Source organism: Manacus candei, unplaced genomic scaffold, assembly GCF_025592945.1.
Source record: "Manacus candei isolate 608988 ecotype Guabito, Panama unplaced genomic scaffold, ASM2559294v1 h1tg000021l, whole genome shotgun sequence".
NCBI lineage: Eukaryota > Metazoa > Chordata > Aves > Passeriformes > Pipridae > Manacus > Manacus candei.
Genome location: NW_026138069.1, coordinates 2,126,846 through 2,152,294, shown reverse-complemented (window position 1 = coordinate 2,152,294; position 25,449 = coordinate 2,126,846). Strand labels below are relative to the sequence as shown.

Below are 25,449 nucleotides of genomic sequence, written 5' to 3'. Positions count from 1 at the left end.
TGTTGGTTAGTAAAGATTTCACTTCTCCAAAGTCCTGCAAAACATAGTTTCACTGAAAAATCTGTTCAAACCCACAACTCTAATTAAGGGGTTTAGCTGCCAAATAACATGTTCTGGCTAAAGCCAAGTAAGTATTACAGAGCCATTCATGAGCAACGGCATAAGCTTTGTACTTTGCTTTTGATTTTCTCATGGGAAAGTAATATAAATGAGAGTGATACCTCCCTGTTGGCTTTAACTGTTAGAAATGCAAAGCATGCTGAAATTGTACATAATTCTCTTCCAAAGGAAAGGAAATAGCATTTCAATGGTTTTCCTCAGTGTCTCGTTGAGTTATGGTGGTGCACAATTATTCCTGTTAAATTACTCTACCAGATGGAAGGTTGCATTGTATATTTAGCTAATTAAGTTGTAGGGGACTGGAATGCTATTACAGAGCATAAAGAATCTATCTAAAAGTAAACCTGTTTTAATTCAGTATCATTGTGAAGGTGCAGTATGGATGTCCAAAAAGACTTTAAACACATAGGGTTTTGCTCCTCACATCCCTTAACATGGAGAGATAGTTTCAGAAAATGAACCTTGCCTACAGAAGTTAGACAAACATGTTTTGAATGTCTGAACAACTTTGGAGCCAATGTTATCTTCATTTATGTTCAGTGCAGCTGAAGTGCCTTCCTACTTTTAAGATGAATTTGGCCTATGATTCTCATCTGCTAGTAAAGCAAGATATACTGTGTTTTTGTTGCTTTTGTTTTCTTGGCATCCTGTACTCTCTGTTGCCTTTGAACAGCTCTAGAGTATGCTTCAGCAATCTAGACCTGCCCAGCTCTCATTTACTGATGACACTGATGGGGGAGAAGTTGATGGTGTTTCACCATGAATTTCTGAAGGTTGATGAAATATTAGATTGTACTTTTTGCCCACCGTGAACGAGATGTCACTGCTAGATGTTTTCCTAGATTAAAATCTGTGGGATTTAATCAACCTATTAACAAATTTTTTCTTGTACGGGGCTTGGGGAACAACATAATCATAAACATGATTACTCTAAAAAATAAATCATATATCTAGGGGTCAAATGGTAACCCCAGCAAAAGCCTCAACTCTGGGGGCTAGGGGATTATCTCTGACAGTCCTTCACTGAAGAGAGTATTTTTTCTTGGGATGTAGTGAATGTGGGTGGAGGATTGTGGCTGAAGAGTGGGATTTGCTATATTTGCAGTAAGTATGATATTGTAGTCCCATTACTTCTACACTCTAGAACCAATTGGTGTAGATGATGAGAAGTAGGGGCGAGAATAACCAGCGGAGAACTAACCAGAAGAACCGCCAGTCATGCATATCTTAATTTACTTATTATCATTCAAATGAAGAATGCCTTCTATTCAAGGGCCTGTTTCACCACTTTCTTTCTTCTCTACACCTCCTGAGAACTCAGGTGCTAGTTGGCTCCCATAAGTGATATAAAGCTGTGAAAAAATTAAAGAATTTGGCAATATGCAGGGAAAATGGGAATTAATTTTAAAATATCCTTGTTATTTTATTCTATGGTTCAAGACAGTATAGTATTAATTGCTTTTTAATCCCCTACTTATTAATGGAAAAGAATATTAGTCTACCTGTAAGAAGATGGACCTGACGCAGCAGCAATATGTCATGGTTTCAGCAGATTAGACATATAACGAGGACTCATAAGATCCAGTGAAACCATGGCCTCATTGAAACTACTGTATAGGCCAATGGTGCAAATGCAAGATGCTGTTTCTGCACTAATAGAATTTATTAAAAATTCTATCAAGAGACCTGTTCTTTTGCCTCATAGGAAATATATCACACTGTTCAGATTTTCATGAAAAATATAAAGATCTCCAAATCTGGCTAAATCCAAGAAGTACAATAAGTAATTCCTACATCTAACTCAATAAATCATGCCTAGCAAGACAACACTTGTTTGCATGGATAATGAAACAGACATTTTACATTTCATACAGACTGCAGTGAATAAAAAGGAAAAGTTAGATATTTAAAATAACTTCAGGGAATATTTCATCTTTGAACCTGCTTTAGAAAATTAAGGAAAATTTGCTAATCTTGTAAATTGGCCTCCTTAGCCTAAAGAGAGCAAAAGGGCTGCAAGATCCTCTCTAATCTAATTAGCTCTTTTACCATGTGTTTCACTAAACCTGTTTTTTTTATTTAGGGAATGGATATTTACTTTAGTCTGAATAACTAAAGCATTCTACCTTTTACAAAAGTAACATAAAGCAAAGGACTAAAGGGTTTCACATATGACCTGCACTCCCCATAAAGTGATTGGTTGTACAGGAAACAGTTTTGGTATATCCTGAAAACACATTAGGTGATGCAAGCCAGAAAAACAAAGTGTCTCCATCCTGTACTGCTGTATCTGGTTCTCCTGCCTTGTTGGGACCACCCAGCGGTCAGGTCCATGTAGTTCTTGGAAGAGCTTTAGAGGGCATGTGTAAATAGCTTTTAGTCTCATGAATCTAATTTAAAACTCTTTCAGAAATGGCATTTTAAATAGTCAGAATTGAGAAGTCATGGAACCCACAGAATTTTAATACATGCTAGTGTCTTCCAGTCTGTCATCTAATCCAGTGGATGTCCCTATGTTCGTTGTCCAATATTGTCTTGTCAATACAAGGACGTGGCCTTCTACAGCAGATGTCAGTCACTTACGTGTGAAAACAAAAAGGCACTGCTCATCTTGCCTGGGCCTTACATATTCAGCTATGTGGAGGTGGCTGAAACAGTCTGTGGCTGCCTACAGGAAGCCAGAGCAGCAGTCAGAAACTTCATTCAGAGCATATTTGCATGTCTGCAAGAACCACGTGTGGTAGAGGAAAGGCTGTGAGACCACCAGGTCTCTCAGAAGGACAGACATTCACAACTCTACATAAAGCAGCTGAGGAATGTGGAAGCAGCTTTGGTCTCTGATCTGTGCCTCTCTGCCTCTCTAACTTTCTACCAGGCTTTGGGTTGTGTTCCTAGTTATGGTGAGGAAGCCCAGATTATCTTCTCATTTATCCTTTCTGGTGATGCTTAGGGCTATCTTGTGCATTTCATTCTGCCTACATCAACTGGGGGGGAAACTGGGAAGTTTCTCCTTAGACTGTCGTGGTTGTGTGTTGTAAAGCACATAATGCTTATCTGTGCATGGGTCTCTAGTACAATACTATAAAAAAATAGCAAACTATGTGATGTGAATTAAGGAAGATTCCTATGTGTCGATTTTTTGATACTTGTTAGATATAAGCCAGAAAAAAAAACCAACTCCTGTAAGGATTACACCATAGATTATATTCAAATCAGTATCATATATGACCCTTCACAGCTTAATAAAATGATAGCTGAAAAAATAGAGAATACTAGTGAAGATTTACTTCAAGGTCATGAAGTCTTTGTTTCCTAATTTTTTCTGTTGACCTAATCATGTTAAAGGAGTTTAAGTTATTATTTTAAAAACGATCTTAGTAATATCAGTTGGTGCCTAAGCAACAGCAAACAATTCATCTTTCTCAAGTAAGATGTCAATTTTGCCGCTGCTGCTCATGCTGGTGTTGGAATCTTTGTTGCCAAATTTAGCATCATTTACCTTGCCTGCCCCACAGCTTTTCTAAGCCAGCCTGCCAGTGAGGAAAAGGAAATGCTTTCACTTTAGAGCCTTTCAAAGTCTTGACAAAAGCTCACTTTCTGTTCTTCAGGTTTCCTATATATGGTTTTAGCCTCGAGATGAGGACCTGCTCGCTATGCACCCTCTCCCATCCCCCATTTCCTGCCTGGGTTCATTAAATGCTGATTTGAAGTTGGCACACGCTCTTCTGATACAAAAGTAGTACTATGTTCCAGGAACCATCAGAAAGTAGTGCATTATTGTCTTTTACATTCCCTTCATATATATCTTCTCCCTGTGCATAAAAAGGATTTTTATCCCTTCTTCTTAAATATTTCTGTGTGTTTCATGAAATGAAACAGTGAAGCAAAGCCTTGTCAAAAATACCTCAGCTCATTTGGGAGCAATCTGGCCCCAGGCTATATTCTTTAATGCTAGTATCTGCTAATATTAAGCAAAGTGGAGAACGGGACATAATGACTTCACCAAATCATTTTCCTATCTCTTTTGCTTGTATCTGAGTACCATGTTTCTTTGCAGAGACTAGCTCTCCTTCACCTGATCACTGATTTGTGATGACTTTAATGTGTACCTACATAATGAGTTTGTTGCAATGACTTTAATGTGTACCTACATAGAAGCCTGCATATTTTCCATTTTTAACAGTACAGTTACTTAATTCTTTCTTCCTTTATGAAGCCACTATAAAGTATGAGAAAAATCATTGGGACACTGTCATCTTCATCTACAACCAAAGTTTGCAGTTCTGTAGAAATCATTACAGGTCATGCCAAGGAGTTGGTAACCAATCCTTGAATTGGCTCTATTATCTTCTGTTGTTGTTTAAACTAATCTTTTTTGTATCTTTCATATCTGTTTGTCACTTACAATTATTTAGAGTATTAGCAGTCCATTATTACTAGCACTAGAAAGAGAATAATCCAGGTAATACCAATGAAAATGAACAAGCCATATACTGCAATATATCATTATTCCAATTTATGCTATAGCTACATAAACAAAGACATTTTCAGACTAGTCTTTCCTGAAATCCTCTCAAGTGAATCGCTCAAGTGGGTTATCAGCTGATTTGCATTGAGATCACTGACATGGGCTTTTATGGCCTTCAGAGAAAATGGCTGTGTCTTTTTGTTTTCTTTGCAACAAAACACTCTCAAATAATATATTAATCCTTTCTTCAAGTGGCAACTGATTATTACTTGTTCCAAAGTGGTAAATATAGTACAGGTGCAAAGATTTGTGGAGTAAAGAGGTTAACCTATATAGTGACCAATTAAACCAGTATCAGATGCATAATGGTTCTTAGAAGGATTTTAAATTATTAGCCCAATCTACTAGACTGCTGCCACGAAAACTTGCCATCCTGTTTTCCTTATCTGCCACACTCCTGGACACATGCTCTTGTTTTATTTTTTTGTCTATGGCAATTGGGCTTCTTGGTGGGATGATTCAGTCCACTATAGTTGGAGTCACCTAACCCAGCAAACCCCACCGCATTTGGCACCTCCAGCACTTTAAAGGAGGTCCCATTTCCTCGGGAAGGTGAGATACAGGATGTCTGTTATATGGTGTAGAATTAATCTAGTTTTGAGTTCTGGACCACAGTGGGATGCTTAACGTACAGGAAGTTAGCCACATGCATTAATTATCTTGCTGTGTCAGTCTCTTGGTTTATGGTTGAGTCGCCGTATAAAGTAATAGACTACCTGAAGGTCTTTTCAATAATTCTATGGTATCAATGCAGAAAAAAAAAGGTTAATTCTTAGGGGTTTTTATTTGCATGAGGATGCTACTCTGCAGCAAGCCTGGGGAGTAAATCTTTAGCCTCAAAAAATTATTTGGCACTGACTCCCCATGTGGCACTTCTTTTCCACACGGAGAATGCCTTTGGGTGATGAACATATTCATCCTCGGCAGTGGATTAATTAAGATGAGCAAAGGAGCCAATAGTGTGCAGTAGAAATACTTATCGAGTGGCTAATGCAAAGCAGTTATTTTGAACATTATCCCTCTATAGACCACTTCTAAGAATCACTAGTTAAAATATTGAGCCAAATAATCATTTGAAACATAAGGCAGATTAATTATAATAATTCTTGACCATTTGTAACTATGACTTTCCAAGTGTCTTGCAAATACTAGGGGGAAAATTTAATTAAAATAAAAGGTTTGAAATATTTATTTTCACTTTTTGCTCACTTATTCAGAGTTTAAACAATTAAAATAGTTTCTGATTAATCTTACATGAGTGCCTTGGGGCAGTGAGTATGTATATATATGTATATACATTTATAATTGCAATCCACAGCTCCATACTTGAAGGTCAAAATGATTAATTTTACCTTTTTAACTATCAGAAGAGCATTGACAATAATAGATGTGTTATTACTGCCCTCATGTAGGAGTGCACTGAAGCACATAGGATTGCTGTTGTGATCCATACCTCTTGCAGCCAACAATAATTCTGCTGCAGCTTTACTGGAGCAGGATGTTACAGTGATCTCTGCAGTCACACACCAAGTCAATGCCTCAGGCACAGCTAGGAATCAAGAAACCAGTGTCCAGTTCTGTATTTTGTTCATTGGAGCAATGAACATCATCCTCAAACTGGTTAGATTTATATATTTAGTGCACTTAAACCAGAATCCTTTTTGCTAGTCATTGAGTCCTAGTAAACATCATATTAGGAGCTGGCAGTGTCTCATGGAGAACATTCAGGAACGCCAGTATTTGAAGCTAACACTCTTCAAACATTGGCATTGTTTTTTATTGTGAGGTTTATTTTATAATTTTAAAACCACCCTTTTCCATGCCTTTTAATTTTAAAATTGATTATTTCCATTTAAAAATTATTGCCGTCTTTCATGCATCTTCTCAGATGGCTCATAAACTCAGACATTGACTTCAAAGTCTGTTTTCTGTGCTTATATGATTGATTCAGATGCAGAATATGATGGGAATGTGGTAAAAATAGAAAGGCAATCGCTGTGACTGAGCATGAAGTGGAGAATTTCTCCAGTGAGTGTTGCAGAGGATTTGTATCACATTAGTCTGTCACGGGTACAGACACATTCTCCTAATTTTTAAGAGTACAGAATAGTATAAATGGAATTATTTGTAAGTGCAAAAGGATTGAGTGCCTTTTCTTTTAAATGTCATCACACCTGGTGCAATCTGTGGTTGAAAGTGTGTAGTGTAGTCGTAGCCCATTATTATATTTTATATTTTCGGTTTCGTCACAAATGGTATCTCAGATAGCAAGCAAGTCTTCGGTACTTCATTATCAGAACCATTGATCTTAACAGTGGCAGTAAGTCATAGAAAATATTTTTAAAATATTTTTATTATTAATGATTTCCAGTGTTTTGCTAGCCTGTGGATCTTGGTCCGAAATGTACTCAAGGCACAGGGTCTTCAGAGGGAAACACTTGACAAGTGCAGTGTAGAATGTGACAAAGGCCAGCATATAACTGCAGGTACTGCAGGCCACAGCAGCACTCTGGTGAGGTGCAACCCTTTTGCTCTTTAGTGAGCATTTCTACTTCCCCATCACTGAGGGAACAAGTGGGACATCAGGAAAAAGGTGTGCAATATGACATGCTGCGCAAGAACTGGAATTAGAAGTGTAGAGTTGAGCTCCTGCCCCAAAGTAACAAAGGGGGTAATTCTGAATTGAGTGAAGATATAATTTATTTTGGTTTTCTGCTAACTCTTGCTCCTTCTTTGGGGCTGCGCTCAAGTCTTTGCATAGGTAAGAGAATTGATCCCAGTTTCCAGCTTTCTTTATTTTGAGATATTGCTTAGCCAAGCCTCAGTTTCAAAAAGGGAAATACAAACAAATTCTATTCTACTATTATCTTTCACTACCTCTCAGCAGTCTGTTGGATAGAGAGTATACTTAAATGAAGAGATAAATGAGTACGTGAAATATTTTATCGTGCTAAAAATATTACAAAATAAAAAGCACAGCAGAGCTGGCTCTCATATAAAAAGACTGTGTGCATTTAGGAAACAAAGGTGGAACTTGCCCAAGGTGCATTAAATATAATCCTGGGTTTTCTGGGAATCAATCCTACTTCTTCATTTTCAGAGCATATATTTTTCTCTGCAAATGTTCTTAGGACACTGTCATAAATCTAGTTGTTTGGTGTATAACTCAGAAAACACTGAAGTTCTGGGCCTAAAATTGCTGACCAAGAAATGTTCTGCCAGCAAGGCTTGTTATAATTTATATTTCTAAGAGAAATCAAAAGAGGTTTCTCTCTATTTCTGTAATCAGACCTTAATCCAGTTATATAAGGTTCCAAGGTCCAAGCTGTGTCTTCATCCAAGTTTTCACCTACAAGAGAGATAAAAATGATGTAAAATAAAATTGCATTTGTCTATAATTAATACTTATGATATTAGCAATAATTAATGGTAACTTCAAAGTTGAAATAGGATGAGTAAAATACTGGGATTTGAAGCTCTTCAGCTCTCTTCCTCTCTTTCCTAGCCTCTAATTTAAAATGAAGTTTTAAGGAGCAGCAGGATGTCTGGGGAGTAAAACCTCTGCCTCCAAGCCCTCCTCGGATGAGATGAAGTCCTACAGGGTCAGTGGGTCTGACACAAAGCAGTAATTCGATTTGTAGTCACGTATTTTCTTTTAATTTCCAGCCTCAGAGCCCAATTTGAAGGTACGTTCAAGGTTAAAACAAAAGGTGACAGAAAGGAGAAGCAGTCCTTTACTCAGGAGGAAGGATGGAAATGTCAGTTCATTCAAGAAGCGTCTTTTCGAGGTGACAGGTAATTAAGAATGGAGAAATTCTATATCAGTTGCCATAGTTCACAGGATGGTGGTCGTACTTTGAAATTGAAACTGTTTGCTAAACAATATTTGACCTCATCCTGACAATTCTTGCTTTGACTTTGTATTGATATTTAGTAGCTTCATGACTTGCTCAGGTGATCAGGTGATATCTTTATGCAATCAAGTATCACCAGTCTGTCAGACATGTATCTGAATTCACTTGGTATATCAGAATTATGTCACACCAAGATGGAACTAAAACACAACATGAACAAATTCAATGTCCTCGTACATGCAGTTTTTGTGACAGCTTTTCACAGTATGTCATGTGTGAAATTGGGACATGGATGTGAATATACATATGAAAGTAATTAAATAATTTCCTTATAAATTATTTCCAGATTATATTTTTTTACAGCTAATTTATTAATTCCATTTTTGAAGCCTCCATAAGATTCTTGATCTCCACTTTTATAGTTTTAGATGATGTCTTTATATTTTACACACTTACAAGATATTTACCATAGGAGTTTTTTGTCTGACAGCATTGAAAGAGCAAAAACATGAAAGCAGGTGTCTTCGCTTCCTAGCTCTGACAATAATTTGGAACCTTTCAGACTGTCATTATAATTATGAATACTGACTATATGACATTTTGGACCTTTCACCCTGATCAAACATTGTTGTCTGAAGCCTTTTTCCCCTTACTTTTTATTCTTTTAACTGAAAATAGGCCTTTATTTAAATGCCTATTTATACAAAAAGTGCTATTTTAATTTTTTTTAAAAATTGGAAAAAAAGATTAAGTTTGTGTTTCTCCACTTCTATGAAAGTTATTGAAAATACAGCCCAAGAACTTTTTTGTGACCAGAGAGTCTAACTGGGTATGGATTCACTTCAGTAAATCAAAGAGTAAGAGATCCAAGTAAGAGCTAGGAAGTCTCCTCTAATGTCAGCCACAGCGAGAGCATATTTTTGCATGTGAATTACGGCAGAAAGAGTGAAGAAGCAAAGAAGTAGCTATAGAATATTTACTGCCACATTTAGATATTAATTATTTTAACTTCTTGAGTGCTTTAATTTGAAAGCTATCCCATGAGATAGGCTTACTTCCACTAATACTACACTCTTCCATCTTTAACCTTCTTAACTGTTTCCATTACATAAATGTAATTTATATCAGGGTAGAATTAGAACAACACGCAACAAGTTCATCCTCTTCTAAAACAGAACTCAGGGCATTTTAAATCAAAACAACACGCAGCCTTTCAAATGCTATTTTAATATTTTTGCATACTGTAAATATTCCTTCATATTCGTGCCCAGGATGTAGCAAAAGTGTATATTTTGCCACTAGTATTGCATAGGTAATGATTAGTCCACACTGGGCTCATCCCTGTCCTAAACAGAAAGGGGTGGCAGTAGACCTCATGAATGGACGACATGTTATCATGACCTTTGCAGTCCTGCTATCTCTGTCATTTTGATCTCTTACAGATACAGGACTCTTTGCAATTAAAAAGGAAAGAGTGTCTTTTCTTTACTCATTACAAGCTCTGTGTCCGTGTTTCTGCCTGATACTGAGTGTTATACTATCTTTGTGGGAAGAATAATTAGTAAATGCTTCTTATGTGAAGTAGACAGATCAGAAGGGGAAAGACCAAGAGCATCTTTCCTCATTAGCAAAAAAAGGAGGATGAACTAAAAATCTTCAGTGTAAGTAAATACCATAACAGATAGATACTTTTCAACAGCAAAGAAAGCCCTATGCCATAAAGAGTATATAATTAATCAAGATCACATGTGCCTTTCCAATGTGAAATTCATGTCTGTTTAATCTGTTTTTCAGAATCCTCAGTCAGTAGCAGCTCCCCTGGATCAGGTCCCAGTTCCCCAAGCAATGGTCCAACCAGCAGTACAACAGAAAGTGAAACCTCAGTTTTGCCATCTAACATTCAAGCTGAGGTAAGACTCATTACTGTGGTGTAGATAATTGCTAAGATTTCTAGACTGGAGAGTATGGATGGTTTGTTTCTAATTTTGTTGGGATCATACTCACAAGCAGAGTAATGGCAGAAGATGTAATTTTCAAGAATACCAGGTCACTTGCAGGCTAACATCAAAGTGTATGATATATGACAGATGTCTTCATATATGAGATGCATGTTCAGGAGATGCTTTGGTAACAAAAGTCCAAGAAAAAGCAGCAGTAGTGCTACTGGAAGAATGGAGGTGAGCTGGGAAAGAAACTTGGAAGCATTTTTATTACAGAACATTATCTTCTGGGATAACCTGAAGAGGTGCTCAGTCCTCGATACTGATGAAAAACTCCCAGGTGGAAAAGAGCAATTTAGGCATTGGTGATCCTAACACATATTGGAGTTAGATGACTAAGTCCTTTGTCACATTTGTCTTTTATTTTGCTGTACCTCAGTTTTCTTATCAGGGCAGTACTTACCATCATAAGTGACATGCCAGAAGTCCTGGATACTTTTTTTGTAAAGAGAGATTGTAAGCGGAAGGAATATTAACTACTCCTTATTCTGTTTCATGAATACGTGCCCATAACAACAGGAATGCAGATGGTAAATCAGTTGTGATAAACCTCATTTAGCATAGACCACATGCCTAAGTCATGCTTTCCATGACAGTATTGTAAAGGGACAGTACATTAATGTGACTAAGAGACAATCAATTTCCACAATATTCTGTATCCAGTGCTTATATTTACAGCAGTTCCTGCTTTGGTGTCAGAGTTTTCTATTAATTGTTGGGTTATACTGTTTATGTTAGAAAAATTGCATAAGAAAATGTGATTTAACAGAGTTTTAGTTAACGGAGATATTTCTCCAGGTCAGTGGTAGGACATTCACTTCAAAAAAAAAAAACCTGGAATGGGCAGTTCAACCTCCAGCAGTGACTTTTCCCCATAATGAATTAATTGTGTGTGTGAACTATGATCCAGAGGGCAGGTGGGTGACCTCTGCACACTGATTAGTAGCCTCTCTCTGGCCCATAACCAAAAAGGAAAAAAAAAATTGCATTGATGGCTAACATGTGGTCTTGCCTCATAGCCCCTTGTATGTGATTGCAAAGAAATTTAAAAGATGCAGAGTAGGATCCATCATTCGGATTAGATCAGATCCTAGTTCAGTGGAATTGAGTTGTGTATTTCACTATTGGGAATGTTTTAGATAGAAGTTGGTAATATGTAGGTGTTAGTGCTGTATTAAACAGGAGATCTTGACCAATTGGATTTTTTATTGACTCAGGCATACTGCAATATGCAAAGGCAGTAATGTCTGCTACATGGGGCTTGTTCCTTTGCATGTTATATAGTTTCTGGACATTTGTCCACAGTGTTGAACCACCATCAGAAATACATACAATCTGGTCAGGCTGGCAGTCTCTGGGGAGATTTGTAAAGGTTGTAGCAAGAACATTAATATTAATATTCTTATCATTAATAGAACACTGCATTGCATATGATTTGCCATTACTGTGCCAGACATCAGAAATTATAGCCCCAACATGCAATCAAAGTTGCTCAAATGAGCCTAAAAAGTTCCTTTAGAAGTTGAGCTCTGCATGCTGGCATCAGTCACTTCACTCGCTGGATGTGTGCTAAGAAGCTGGGATCCAGTCAGGGATTTCTTTACCTCTCTGGTTACTTGACTGTTAGTACTGTGGTCCTGTGGGCTCCAACATTTTTCCATAAATCTCAGCTTCAGTGCATTTTTATTTTAGTGGGATTTTCTTTGGTAGTTTAACATCAGTCAAACTCCTACATGTCTCTTTCTATTTTAGCATTAGCTGCCAGCTCTCAAAGGCTATACATCTAGTCAATTTTTCATCAGATACACAAATTACAGAAGTTTCTAATAATAGGATATGTTCCAAATCACCCAAAATATCACTTGTTTTTCTGTAATCCGGCATGACTCACAATGCTGTTGTTTCATAATCGTTGTTGTGACATTTGCAGTAAGTGTTGTGCTCATATCTGAGTGGGTGGATAGCTGTGGTTTTCATGGCAGCAAATAAAACACTTTTTGCTGGGGATAACAGGTTACTATGACAGAGCCATTTACCAGTAAAACATGAGTCAATACCGTAAATGATTACACTCTAGTGCATGGACAGAATTAGAGCGTTATCGGTAATGAAACAAATTTTACAAGTATTTTTACCACATCCATTGAAATAGCGAAACTTTTAAGTCATTTACCCTTTGGAACAGACAGTCTGGTGGGTAGACATTTACAGCTTTTTGAATGAACAAAGGTGCACTGCAAATGCCGCAGTTTTGCAGATAATCCTTTACTATCACAGTTCCCTTAATGGTACTTTCAGTACCATTTGTTAAAACACTGGTCTCACTATATGAAACCTAAAAGTTAAACTCACGATTTTAATTGCACCTTATAAATAAAATCTTGTTTTTATTAGGCCCAGATGTCTTCAGTATCATCAAGGTTCACCGCAGTAGCTATTTGTCTCCTGTAGCATGCCGTACACTTTCAGGTCACCTGCTGTGCTGGGGCTAAATCTTACTTGCCTGAGAAATGCAAGCAGGACTGAGCCCCTGCACAGCATGTCCCTTGAGTTCAGAGGGACAACCTGCTTTAGTCATGTAAAATGATTAATTTTAGGCATTTGCAGCCTGGTCAAAAGCCATTGAAGGCAATGGAAATTTTCCAGTTGGTGTGAGCGGGCTTCAGATCAGTTTCTTTCATTTGTGCTTTGCAGAGCAATATTTCCTAGAATATCCCTTGATTAAGCAGGAGACATGAATTGCATGTATTGCAGATAAACACATACTTGTTTTGTGCAACCCGATAGCCCTAAGTATTTAATACTCGACTCACTGAGGTGATCTTTGTAAGGGGCTAGTGGAAAAATGTGTAGGTTTCTGACTAGCTGATGAGGTTTGCTTCAAGTGTATGTGAAGAGAGTCTAATTAATTTTTTTAAAAACCATCCCAAAAGCCTCAAGAGATACAAAGGTAAGTAAATGTGAATATTGAAAGCTATGACAACCTTACTGTAGCTCCACAGCTGAGAAATATTAAAACCACACCATTTTGTCTTTTCCTTGTAATCCATACGTGTGCATATTTACATGCACACACAGGTGTTCCTGCTTCTCAGCAGGTCCTGGTAGTACAACCAAAGTACAGTTGCTCATCATGGTTACTTGCTGATCACTGTGCACTGTTACATTTAGTTCTTGTACTCTGTTTTAAGAAAGAGGATAGCTGTTGATGGGCTATTTTAAGCATCAGGAAGCAGGATCACTGGACCAATGAGTAAGTATATAGATGAGAAAGTAAAGCAAGTCGCTCTTTGGGGTAATTTAGGTGCCAGTCCAAACCACCATGTCTGCAGGTAGGACAAGGACATGGCTTAACCATTGTTCTGCCAAATGACACTGCTGGCAACTCCAGCTTTGCCACCACTGCAAGATATTCTTGACCGTGTATAAAGACAAGCTGCAGCTGGAGTCATGTATTTCTGCCTCTGGGGGACCCTGCTTGAGCAGGATGGTTGGACTAGATGACATCCAGTGGTCCCTTCCAACCTTAGCCATTCTGGGATTCTGTGATACAGAGGATCCCAATCTATGCAGGTAGACTACTCCATTTATTTTGGAAGATGAGGTTTAACTGATGCTTAGGCTAATATTACCTGAAAATATTTTTTAAAAATCAATCACTAAAATATAAATGACATATTATTAGTGGTATTAGAAATTAGATGGAAATGCTTTTACTAATAAACTCCTGTTTTCAACATTAAACTCCCATAACATGATTAATTCTGCCTGATGAAACAATCATGCCTGACCTTAGTGTGGGAGTGTGTTTTACTGCTATGCACCCTGCCACTGTTGCATTTATTAATTCTAATCTTAGAAGGTAATAGTGGCATACCAAAAGCCAAAAATGAAACATATATCTTTGACATGGCTTTGTATAGATGCTGCAATTGTTATGAATTTGATTAATAATCTAGGAGGCACATTAGAGCTACTGCAGTGTCCTTCTTCTGTCAAATCTTTGTAGACTCCCTCCATTATATCTCCATAGTCTTGACATATTTGGATTTACTCATGGTCAAAGGTGGATGTTATCAAGGCAAGTCACTGTTAGCCAGGAATTAATGTAATATGCAAGTGGAGCTTCTTTGTTTCCTATGCTATCTGTTGATATTCCCTAGGTACCAAAAGAAAATTACAGAGATAGACTTCTACTGTTATTGTCTCAGTGATAGGTCGTATCTCCAAACAAACTGTATGAGGAAGGTTATGTTTTGGAATAACATCCTGTGTTTTTGTGCTTAACCACTTTTCAGTGATGGTCTGAAGTTGCATTGTATTAACACAAAGTATTTTACAGAGTTAATTGATATTCCAGATTTGTCCAGGGGAAAATCTACAGCTCCCCACAACATGCTTGACAAGTTATTATATTTACTTTAGTCAAAGCCCGAGTGTGCAGTATCCCTCTTGGAGGTGGTCTATTATTGGAGTCCCATATGCTTTTTGTTTGGGAAGAAAGCAGTCACTGTGTCATACTGTTACACAGGGTATTCTTTTTCAAGGATGTTGTTCCCTTGGGGACCATATCATGCCAGAGTTCCTAAGTCTAATAAGACCTTTGTAGCTCTTATTGTGTTAAGTTCTGGGAGGGAAGCAAGAGTTAAACAGAAAATATAATTCAAGCAACTATACTAGACCACATGTTGAAAAACATCACTCTTCAAGCAAAAAGGCAAAGGCTTCAAAAAAATTCCAATTGTGGTAATCTAACTTTTTCTGTTTCTTCCCAGTTAATCTACGGAAAGACAAAGGGTGATCCTTGTAGAATGTCTGGTTTATTCAACAGTTATCAAAAATATATCAGCAGTTCCATGTCCTTGAAAATTATATCACAAGGCTTCAAAAGAAGTTTTTAAGATTTTAACCTGAACAGAATTAGGAAAGTTATGAGGACTATCCCATCATCAGGGATTGATAGGACACTATTTTTTAATATATGCAGAAAGAGAAAGAGAGACAAAACATTATTTTAACTGGCAGATGTGTCAATCTGCCTTACTTTCTACTCAAAATTGCCATGTTAATGGAGGTAAATAATGTACCTGAAATATCCCCATGTCATAATCTGGCTAAAAAAAAGAAATTGACTAGTTAGAAATAATCTTACAACAAAAAATATAACAACTATGGTAAAGGTCTAATACATCCACACTCATGACACCTTTGATTCAGCTAGATATATTCCTTAATTCATTGGCTAAATTCCCACTGCGTTTCTAGTAGTGAAAGTCCAGTTGATGAGAAGAACTGATGTTGAACTGATGAGAAGTTGATGAGATGGTCTAGGAATCGTCAAGATTTCAGTTTTGCATGGAAAATTGATTTACTAACCAAGGAATAATCCCAGACATATATCAGTTGTTTCCTTAAGAACAGAACTATCAACAGCTTTCTTACAGGGGCAGTAATTTTTCTTATCTGGAACTCCATTGGGATGCAAATCAATGAATGATACATAACTGGCTTTCAGTGTATCAGATTATGAGGATAAAATAACAGAGATAAAAAGCTTGGAGATTTACTTCTGTTGTTTCTCCCATTTATTCCAGCATCTGGTTTCCCAGCAACGCCTTTTGATACAGGATGAATCAGTGAATTTGTTGAGTCTGTACACATCCCCTTCTTTGCCCAACATTACCTTGGGACTTCCAGCAATACAACCCCAAATCAGTGTAAGTGACCAGTCTCAAGCCTTCCTATATAATTTTGCTTCCAGAAAACCTACTTTATGATAATTCTCTTTATTTTTTTAGCATTTCAGAACATAAACAATTCAGAGTAGGAACCAGACATTTCTATGCATTGGGCAACATCTGGATATTTAAGGGCACAACTTGAAAGCAATAATCATTCTTAATATCAAATAAACAAGTGGCAGTGTGGAGCTTACCTACGTATGGGCCATATGCGTTACATTTATGTAAGATAACAGATTTCAGATGTGGCCTGATGTATATGAAGAGATTTTTTAGTAAAAATGTTCAAATTATGTGATGATCTCTACCTGATAAATTACAGCACCTGTAACTTTTTATGAGATTCCAGTAGCAACCTAAACTGGGCTGGAGCATAGTAGGGGAAGAACCTACTATTCCTGCAGCTAGGTTTGTGTTTGAGGGGTATGCTGTCAATCAGGCAAATAAAATTGGTGAGAAGTGAACAATTCTTAATGTTTTAATGACGAGTTATATTCACATCCCTTTATTCAGTCTGCAGCAATGACCTTTGTCTAGAGATAAATCTTAAATTAATATGCAAAATGTGTGAAAACACAGACATGGTATCTATGGAAATCCATGCAGATGGATAAGGATCTTTAGATCTAAACCAAGTTACAGTAACCTGGAGGTGAAATTTGCTGCTCAGTACTGAAAATTTTGCTACTGGTCAAAACTTACCTGCTTTCCAGAAAAAAAAAAAAAGTAAAAATACTGATATATTGTGATTCTGTACAACCGTATATTGTGAAGAAATTTTAGTAATTTAAATTTTTTAGAATGGGAATTGGTAACTTCTATGAAAAAACTAGGGGTTGTAAGCACAGCTTTTCATGGAGGAAAAAAAATTATATCTGTGCAATACACTATGTAATAAATGCTACTGAATTCTAGTGCTAAATGTAGTTTCAAGTCAAAGTTCCTTTTTACTTTATGGCTTATTCAATACATTTCCTGTTCTTAGCAGTAATATATTGCTGAAATCCAACATTTTAACATCAGATCCAGAACTTTGTAAAGAAAATTGTGTAAGCCTTAAATCAGTTCTCTGCAAGTCTGAGATATTTATAAGCAAATTATTGTTTGTAAGGGATGAAAAAATTGAACTGATCATGAAAGGTAGCACTTACTTTTTCAGAGGATATCAAGAAAAATTTCTTAGCTATTTCACAAAATATATACCTAGCTTCAAAGTAATTTTATAACATTAGAATAGAAATGAAAATATGCTTCATTTGCTCACTCAAATCTTATAAGCTTTTGATGTGGCCAACTAGCAGCAAATAGTACTTTTGGCATTAGAAAAAACAAAGGGGTTGATTTACGCAAGTAATGTTTATTTCTGTTTCTAGAATAAGCAGTTGCAAATTGAATGTAAAGTTTACTCTGGTGTTTGTTTTTCAGGGAAGGGTGATAGCAAAGTGTGAAGTAAGCATATACCAAAAAAATATTGGTAAAAACCTTGGTTTAGAATTTATGAAATTCAGATTATCAGATAAACTGTTTTTACCATGACGTACCATAAGTGGTTATCTGAAAGCCTCAACATGTATATTTCTGCTCAGTTATTATTCTTGCTGTAAAAAATGTTATTCTGCTTTAACTGCTGTTTTAAATTTTTTTTTAATAGACAAAGAGCAAAGAACTATAAAGTACATTCACAAGGCTGAAGGACGAAAGCTTCCAAAAGCTTTAATTCAATTAACTGTGCAATTTATAAGGGTACTTTAAAATGCCACACATGTACAATAGCTCTTGACAATTCTGTAGATGAGGGTTTAACTGTACAAATTTACTTTGCCATGGGTAAAACTTACATTTGTGCTGTCCTTCAGGGAGTCAGGGAGTGCTCCAGGAAAAGTAATAGCTTCCCACTACTACAGGTAATTATTTTGTTTTGCTGATTGGCTTGCTGTGTGATGGAAAGTTATGTGAAAAAACAAGCCTTGCCTATTCCAAACTCAACGCAAACTATTTCCTCTGATCCCCTGGTTTCCTGCGCAGAAGGCTGTGGGAAGGTCTTTAGGAATTTTAAGGATAGGTCCTGTCCTTTCATTAATAATGTTCTAACTAGTAGTTTCTTATGCTTTGGCTTTTATTACTGATTTTTTTCCAAGTGGTTTCATTAAACAGTTTCTCACAGTGTTACATTTAACTGGCATGTTCTTCCTCCCTTTTTATCTCACGGTCAAAGTGTAAGATAGGGATGTTAACCTTTTCTTCTGTATGTATTCATAAAGTGTGATATATGACCATCTAATCAAGTGGAGGTATAAACATCCAGGTCTCTGAAAAGCAGTTACCAATGTTGTTCTTCTTTGACAGGCTTCATCGTCATTCAAAGAAAAGCAGAAGGGGGAGACCCCATCACTCAGACAAGGAGTGGCCTTGGCTGGACAGTATGGAGGAAACATTCCTCCATCATCAACTCATCCTCACATTGCTTTGGAGGGAAAGCCAAATAGCAGCCACCAAGCTCTCTTGCAACATCTGTTACTGAAAGAACAAATGAGACAGCAAAAACTTCTTGTGACTGGTAATGATCAAAACTTCAATACGACATTAAGATGTTTTTAATGACTCTTGTATTCAGTTTAAACTAACTGTAGTAATACAGATACCATACATCCTAACCACTGGAAAAAGTGGAAGGGTAGAAAAGAAAAGGACAGTATCTGTTTTCTCTTTTAGTGATTCTATTCCAGTCTCTTAGCCTGAAAGAATTCAGTGATTACAGAAAAGAGAAAATGATTACTTCATCACATTCTTTTCCAGCAGTGTATGACAAGGCACGTGGTACACATCTCACTGAATCAGTGCTGATGCAGAGTTCCTCAATATACACCCCTATTCTCACTGAAAGCTTTCTCTCCTATTAGAACTATTAGTTTGTTGTTTTTCACAGGGGAGTGAAATGTCCCTGTTTTGCAGGAGCGGTTCCTCTTCATCCGCAGTCTCCTTTAGCAGCAAAGGAGAGAGTCTCACCTGGCATAAGAGCTGCCCACAAACTGCCTCGTCACAGGCCACTGAATCGAACCCAGTCAGCTCCTCTTCCTCAGAGCACTTTGGCCCAGCTGGTCATCCAGCAGCAACATCAGCAGTTTTTGGAGAAGCAGAAACAATACCAGCAGCAGGTCCACATGAATAAGGTGAGTTCCCAAAGTAAAGAATTTCCAACTAACTTAAAGGTTGAAAACTACTACGGAAGCTTAGTTATTGATGCCATGTGGTCATGGGCAGCAGAGAGGTTCTTGCACGAGTATCTTGTTTGTTTATGCATAGTTGATATATATATATTTGTATAGAACTTAATTTTTCAGCTTCCGAAATAGGCTACAATTCAACAAAATAGGGTTCAAAGCAGCTTAGAATTTTACATTACAGGTGGCTTCCTGTTGAATGGTAAATAATGTCTTAAAGATTTCTAGATTTCTCTCCAACTATTTTGTGTGTACTTTTCAGCTTCAGCAGTCATTCCATTCAACTGCTTTTGAATTGTATTAAAACCTTTCTCATTGTGGACTAGTATGTGGTGTAAATGGATAACTCATTTGAACTCAATCAGCAGATTAAATTTATTGTTTCGATGTGAGAAACTCACTAAATATCTGGAGAAATTTTTAATCAGCATTTATCAAAATTACTTTTTATCTGTGAGTCCATCACTAATGTGACATTTTGTTATCAGACCATATAAGGAGAAAGAGAAGAATGTGCTGTTGCCAACATTTGATACGGAGTTGAATCATGCAGCACATGATTGCCTGTACAGTAACACCTTATTCTGAGCAGGGTCAGGGGGAAGAGGAAAAGGGACCATCCATTAATAAACAAAGAACAGCAGAATCTAAATAAATTTATAAGGAACTAAGGCTTCTACAACAAATGTAATGCCATTCCCTGCTCTAAAATTAAGATATACAAGTAATTAAATGTTTTTATTTGGAAAACATTTTTCTGCATTTACTGAATAGCTTTCCAAAAGTTGTTTGCTGAAGTACCTGTAATATTTCAAAGATGCTAATCATGCATCTTTAGTTGTCTTCTTTTGTTTAAGTATGACTCAATAACTCTATTTAAGAGGCAGTGGCAAAGAAGATGAAAAGAGGATGTTGGTTCCTTGTACCTAAGGAAAAAAAAAATCAATCCACCTTACTGGGTGAATTTCCCAGGGGTTACTGATTCTTTGGAATCTACTAAGAATTCCCAACAAAATTAGAAACAAACCTAGAGTTTAAGTACATAGTTTGTACAGTGGTTTGGTTATTAAATCTTGTCTTAATTAGGAAAAATGAAGACCAGAAAACTTCAAAGTTCAGAGCTGATCCTTCCATGTTAACCCCTCTCAGCTTGGGTGTTTTGATTACTCAACTAGGACTCCAGTTGGCTTTTCTTTGAGTATGCATTCCATATGTTTAATCAAGATGGCATATGTATATCTTGTAGCCTCAGGTTTTGAAAATATTTCACCTTCCCTCAATTGTTTGAAAAGAAAAGAATTTTTAACGTACTGAGTCTTTGTACTACAAACCCATCAGTTTATGCACTCCTCTCAAAGCAAAGAACCGCACTGACGTGTTTTTGTTAGATAATATGCTTATTGTTATAAATTCCACCATAGTATTAGGGATATGTGCTGGGACATATATGTACATTTGTCCCCAGTGTGAAAATTAAACTTGAGGCACACAAACATATATTTCTAGTCACATAGGACAAGGAATGCATTGAACCTCACAAGAGTAGACTAAATAAGGAGGTAAAAAGGCTGGAGTTGGTTGGGATAATGCTTGTTTCAGTAACATTTTTTTTGCTGAGTTAAACTACAATGAAAATACACATTAATGAGAATAATTTCCTCTCATACTTGAAATACACTTTCATTCTCACATGGTTCTTTGTGATGAAGAGACAAAATAAAATTCCTTCTTTTAAAACCTGGTGAACCGAGCTTGTAACAAACGTGAATAGAGCCTTCCTAAATCTTCGTTCGCAAAGCCTAGCCATGATGATTGGCTATACATATATGCAGATAGTAGAAACTTAGTTTATCTTAGGGCCTTTCTCTACCTCGAACCTCTGTAACCTACTTATGCCCCAATAGCTTAGCAGTCTCCTTTACCCCTACTCCCAGAGCAGTCAGCCTTCTTCAGGAGCACAGTAACTCATCAGAGCAGAAAACACCTGAGAAGGAATGAGATCACGTGGCAGCCATAGAAGCAGTGAGTTATCTGAGGATGTGTGTGGTTTATCAGACTTTACAGTTTGCAGCATCTAGGTTCTTCTCCATTCTCTGAAGAATCATTTTGGTGAATAGTACTGAAAAATGTCAGCACTCTAACCGTGTATGTCCTTTGCAAGGACGCAGAAGGCCGGGGGCTTTCTTATGTAGTTACAGAACCTGATTTTTAAAAACTGGAATTTGAGGGTAGCCCACAGAAAAGAGAGTGAAAAAAAATTGAATGGTGAAGTAGCTTTTATGTACTGAATTTAAAGCTATATTCTTTAATCCTCTAGCTAAAAATTCAGATTGAACACCTGTGCCTATATAAGGCTTTTGTACTCTGCTAGCATGGTGGAACATACTTTCTTCAGTCTTAAAACTTAACTCTATTCACAGTTGAAGTTATTTGTTCATTACATAATTTGTATGGCTCTACAATCAAACTCTGCAAAGCAGAGTTATAGTTATTTGAAACTTTAAACAGTAGATATTCTAGATCAGGTAGGAAAACAACCGAATCTTCTCATTTCTTAGGACAAGACTGGGCATGTATCAAGCGAACACATGAACTTGTTATTTTCTATTGTTCTGTCCCTTACTCTCCTGTTCATAGGCTGTATAATGAAATCTGCAGAGGTATAATTTCCTTCTTTTCAGTCATGGAAAATGCAGGGGGTTTATTTAATAAGGAATACTCAAACATTCTCTTAAAAGTTTGGGTGATAAAGATCAGAACCATTTTAAGCTGACAAGACTATGAAATGCCAGTTGATCAAGAGCTTAGAACAAATTAATATCATCTTTTTTTCTTTTCTATTTCTGTTTCCATTTTTTTTCCTTTGAATATTTGCCCTGAGCTAAGATCATGTGGCATGTATCAGCACTGCCTGAAAACTGGTTTTGGTCAGATCTTTTTGGCTGACCTGTAGGCGATTCTTGCTGTAACAACAAAAAGAGGAAGAGAACCAGTTTTTCCCCGCCCTGTTGTTCTTGTATTTAAAGAAACCATTTATTTTTTTCGAGGAAAAAATATACTTCAGCAGCAAGCCAGTGCTGATGTGAGGGTGATAACAAGCAAAATCTAACATAGGTCAGAGGTAGAGGATTTCCTAGGATCATTTCCATTCTGAAAAGAAACAAATCATTGCCAAAAGGTGTACCTCTGTCCTTCATAACAAAGAGAAGCTCCCCTATGGATTTTTTCTGGTCAGCTGTCAGATGCCAGGCTTTTGATGTGGGAAATGGTATACATCTCCACTGAAGTCTGGCATGTATACCTGTGGGATCTAGTACACTGACCTTCTGAAAACATTCTGCGAATGTTGACATCCCATCCAAAAGTAGGTAAAAACCGTTGTCCCAGAATTAGTAATGAATGTGAAGTAACCTGAACTCAGCTTGTCCTAGGGAAGATCGGCTTTGCCATTGTCAGCTTTAATATACTTCTGTCCAAATGACAGCTTGTTTCCTCGTAACACCCTTTGATCACCATGGCAAATCTTCATTCTGCTCAATAAAGGGAGTTCAAAGTCCAAAACTCCCTATTAAAAGTAGTGCAATTGGGTACCAGAAGACCATTACTACCATAAAAAAACCTTAAAATCATGATATCATTTGTGTATATCTGTATCTAGAAAGCTTTGACCCTGCCACTAGCAAAAAAAAAAAAAGGGATTTCGATATAACTAATATAAGTGCAAAGCCCCTAGCAGAAGTCTGTGTCCAAGAAAATCTCAGAAATCATTATGTGAAGAGTACATGAATAAAAGCCCTTGGTCTTTAAAAGTTATTTTTGTCATGTATGATGAATAAGGCCTGCCTCTGCTGAAGCTAAACTAGCATTGTCTTCCCTGGAACCAAGATTTTATTTGATCAGTGTGAGAACTCTATTTGTGTTCTTAAATAGTGTATTCATAGCATTTTGACAATTTTTTTTCAGTGGTAAAATTCTCAGTATGGTACAGTAAATGTTAAAATAATGGGGCAGTTGATAGTGTGCACTAAAGTGTGGGAGCTGTATGGATAATGCTAAAGCTTAGATAAAAAATACCTGAATTTCAGTTTTCATTCCAGCATGTCAACTGGTTTAAAACATCTTTGGATAGGGGAAGCAATGGTTGCACAAGACTGTGAGGTAAAAAATATATAGGAAGTGAAAATTCATTGCTGCTTTAGATAATGTTCATAGTTGACCAATCTCTCTTAATAAAAATAAAAAATAATACAGAAATTTATATTGATTTATTGATGGAAAAAAATAGGAAGATTATTTGTAGAAATACTGAAAAGATACAGTTAATCCCAGATTAATCATTCATTTCTCTGAATGATATTTAATGAAATGTGGCAGACTGGATCAGGTTCAACATTAGTAAATTAATCTAGTTTCATTAAACATATTACACTAAGGTTTTGGCTTTGCAGCTTACACATCTGACTAGCATCCTCTGAAGGTGAGAGGTATTCTTCCAAATACTGCTTACAACAGGGGTTTATTTGGACAAAACTACAGCAAGAGTTGGCTGTATTTGGAATTGGAAAATACCCAGAGCATTTTCTCCTTTCTTAAGAACTAATGTTTAAACCATAATGCAGAAGAATGATTTTGAAAGACAAATATATCCCTTGAAATGTTGTACTACATGAGTGACAGAGACAACAGTAAGCAGGTGCCAAGTTATTTTCAGTACAGCTAACAACAGATATAGCTGGTCAAAGTAGTCTGATTATCATAGGAAAGAAGGGGAAAAAGTGTGTTCAGGAAGTATATACATGAATTCTTAAAAACAACTGCCATGTATTTCAAATGAACAATTAACTAAGGATGGAAATTATGGGGTGGCTGTTGCAGAATTTCACATTTTGTCTCTTTGTAAAGACATTTTATTTAAAATCATGCATTTTACAAGAGCTTATAATTTCAAAGGAGAAACAAAGGCAGGGGCTGCAACTGAAGGACCTATAAAATGGTTTGTTGAAGTGTTCAGATTATTTACACTTAGTCTTCCATTTTTCTATACAAGCAAGCAGGTTAGATTGTGTTTGATGACTTTTTTTGGTTGGACTCTTGCAGTTATACAGTGGAGTTGGTGTCTGTAAATGCTTCCTCTTCTGCTGCCACTATTTACTTTGGCTCATGTGTATCCCTTACAGTTTAATTTCCTGAAAATAAAATAAAAAACAAAAAGGTTACATTAGCATGAAACCATTTTTCTACTTTAGTTGGAATAGTGATAACAGTAAAGTATACTGGTTAAAGATAACCGGTATGTACAACTCTTAATTTCTTAGTGAAATAAATTATAGTTTTGTTATTATTTTTAAATGCAGTTTTACTAAAACTCAGATTAAACAATCACTTTTTCAAAATAAAAAATATGCATTAAAATGAGGAGAAAGTCCTGCATGTACCTACTGATAAATTCAGAAAAAAAATGGAAGGTGAGGATTTCAAGTGAAAAATTTAAACATTAGTGTAAACAGAAGTATCCAGCTGCACAGTGAAAAGACCTGAGCAGTGTTTCACTCAGAACTCATTTTCTGCTGTGTAATCCATCTTCAGATAGAGAGAAAAGATAGAATTACTGACTCTAAACTGCTATCTTCATCCCACGGTACTACCAGGAGATATAATATAAAATAAAATGTTTATGGCTTAGGAGAACTGAACAGTCTCATGGTAATGCTGCTAATATAGTACTGGAATAAGTACTGGGGCCAAGCTGTCTTTAAAAAACACATTTCACAGATTTTTAGAAAATTTAATTTGTTTATCTCCTCCTGTGGCTGAAGTCTGGAGCAAATCACCTGCTGACTTCCATGGCATGGGAAGAGGCCCCAAAACAGGAACAGTGGAAACTGAAATGCGCACAAATACCACTCTGAGTCTCTGCAGCCCCCTTATGTATGCTTGTTCACTCCACTGGCTGCATGCAGAAAGTGTCTGAAGGTGATCTGTGTA

The 25,449-nt window shown here is 36.7% G+C and overlaps 1 protein-coding gene across 8 annotated transcripts in view; it reads left to right on the top strand.

Annotated features, from left to right (window-relative positions):
• The window catches only part of HDAC9 (histone deacetylase 9), a 459,755-nt gene that overhangs the window by 249,076 nt on the left and 185,230 nt on the right, over nt 1–25,449 (top strand). For 7 of the 8 annotated variants that reach the window (XM_051785902.1, XM_051785904.1, XM_051785908.1 and 4 more), the window contains 6 exons: nt 8,315–8,443; nt 10,297–10,412; nt 16,097–16,219; nt 18,100–18,147; nt 18,590–18,800; nt 19,196–19,413. In XM_051785902.1, coding sequence (XP_051641862.1) covers nt 8,315–8,443; nt 10,297–10,412; nt 16,097–16,219; nt 18,100–18,147; nt 18,590–18,800; nt 19,196–19,413 — 845 coding nt within the window. The remainder of the gene's footprint in view (nt 1–8,314; nt 8,444–10,296; nt 10,413–16,096; nt 16,220–18,099; nt 18,148–18,589; nt 18,801–19,195; nt 19,414–25,449) is intronic. The other variant, XM_051785905.1, reaches the window with a different exon arrangement.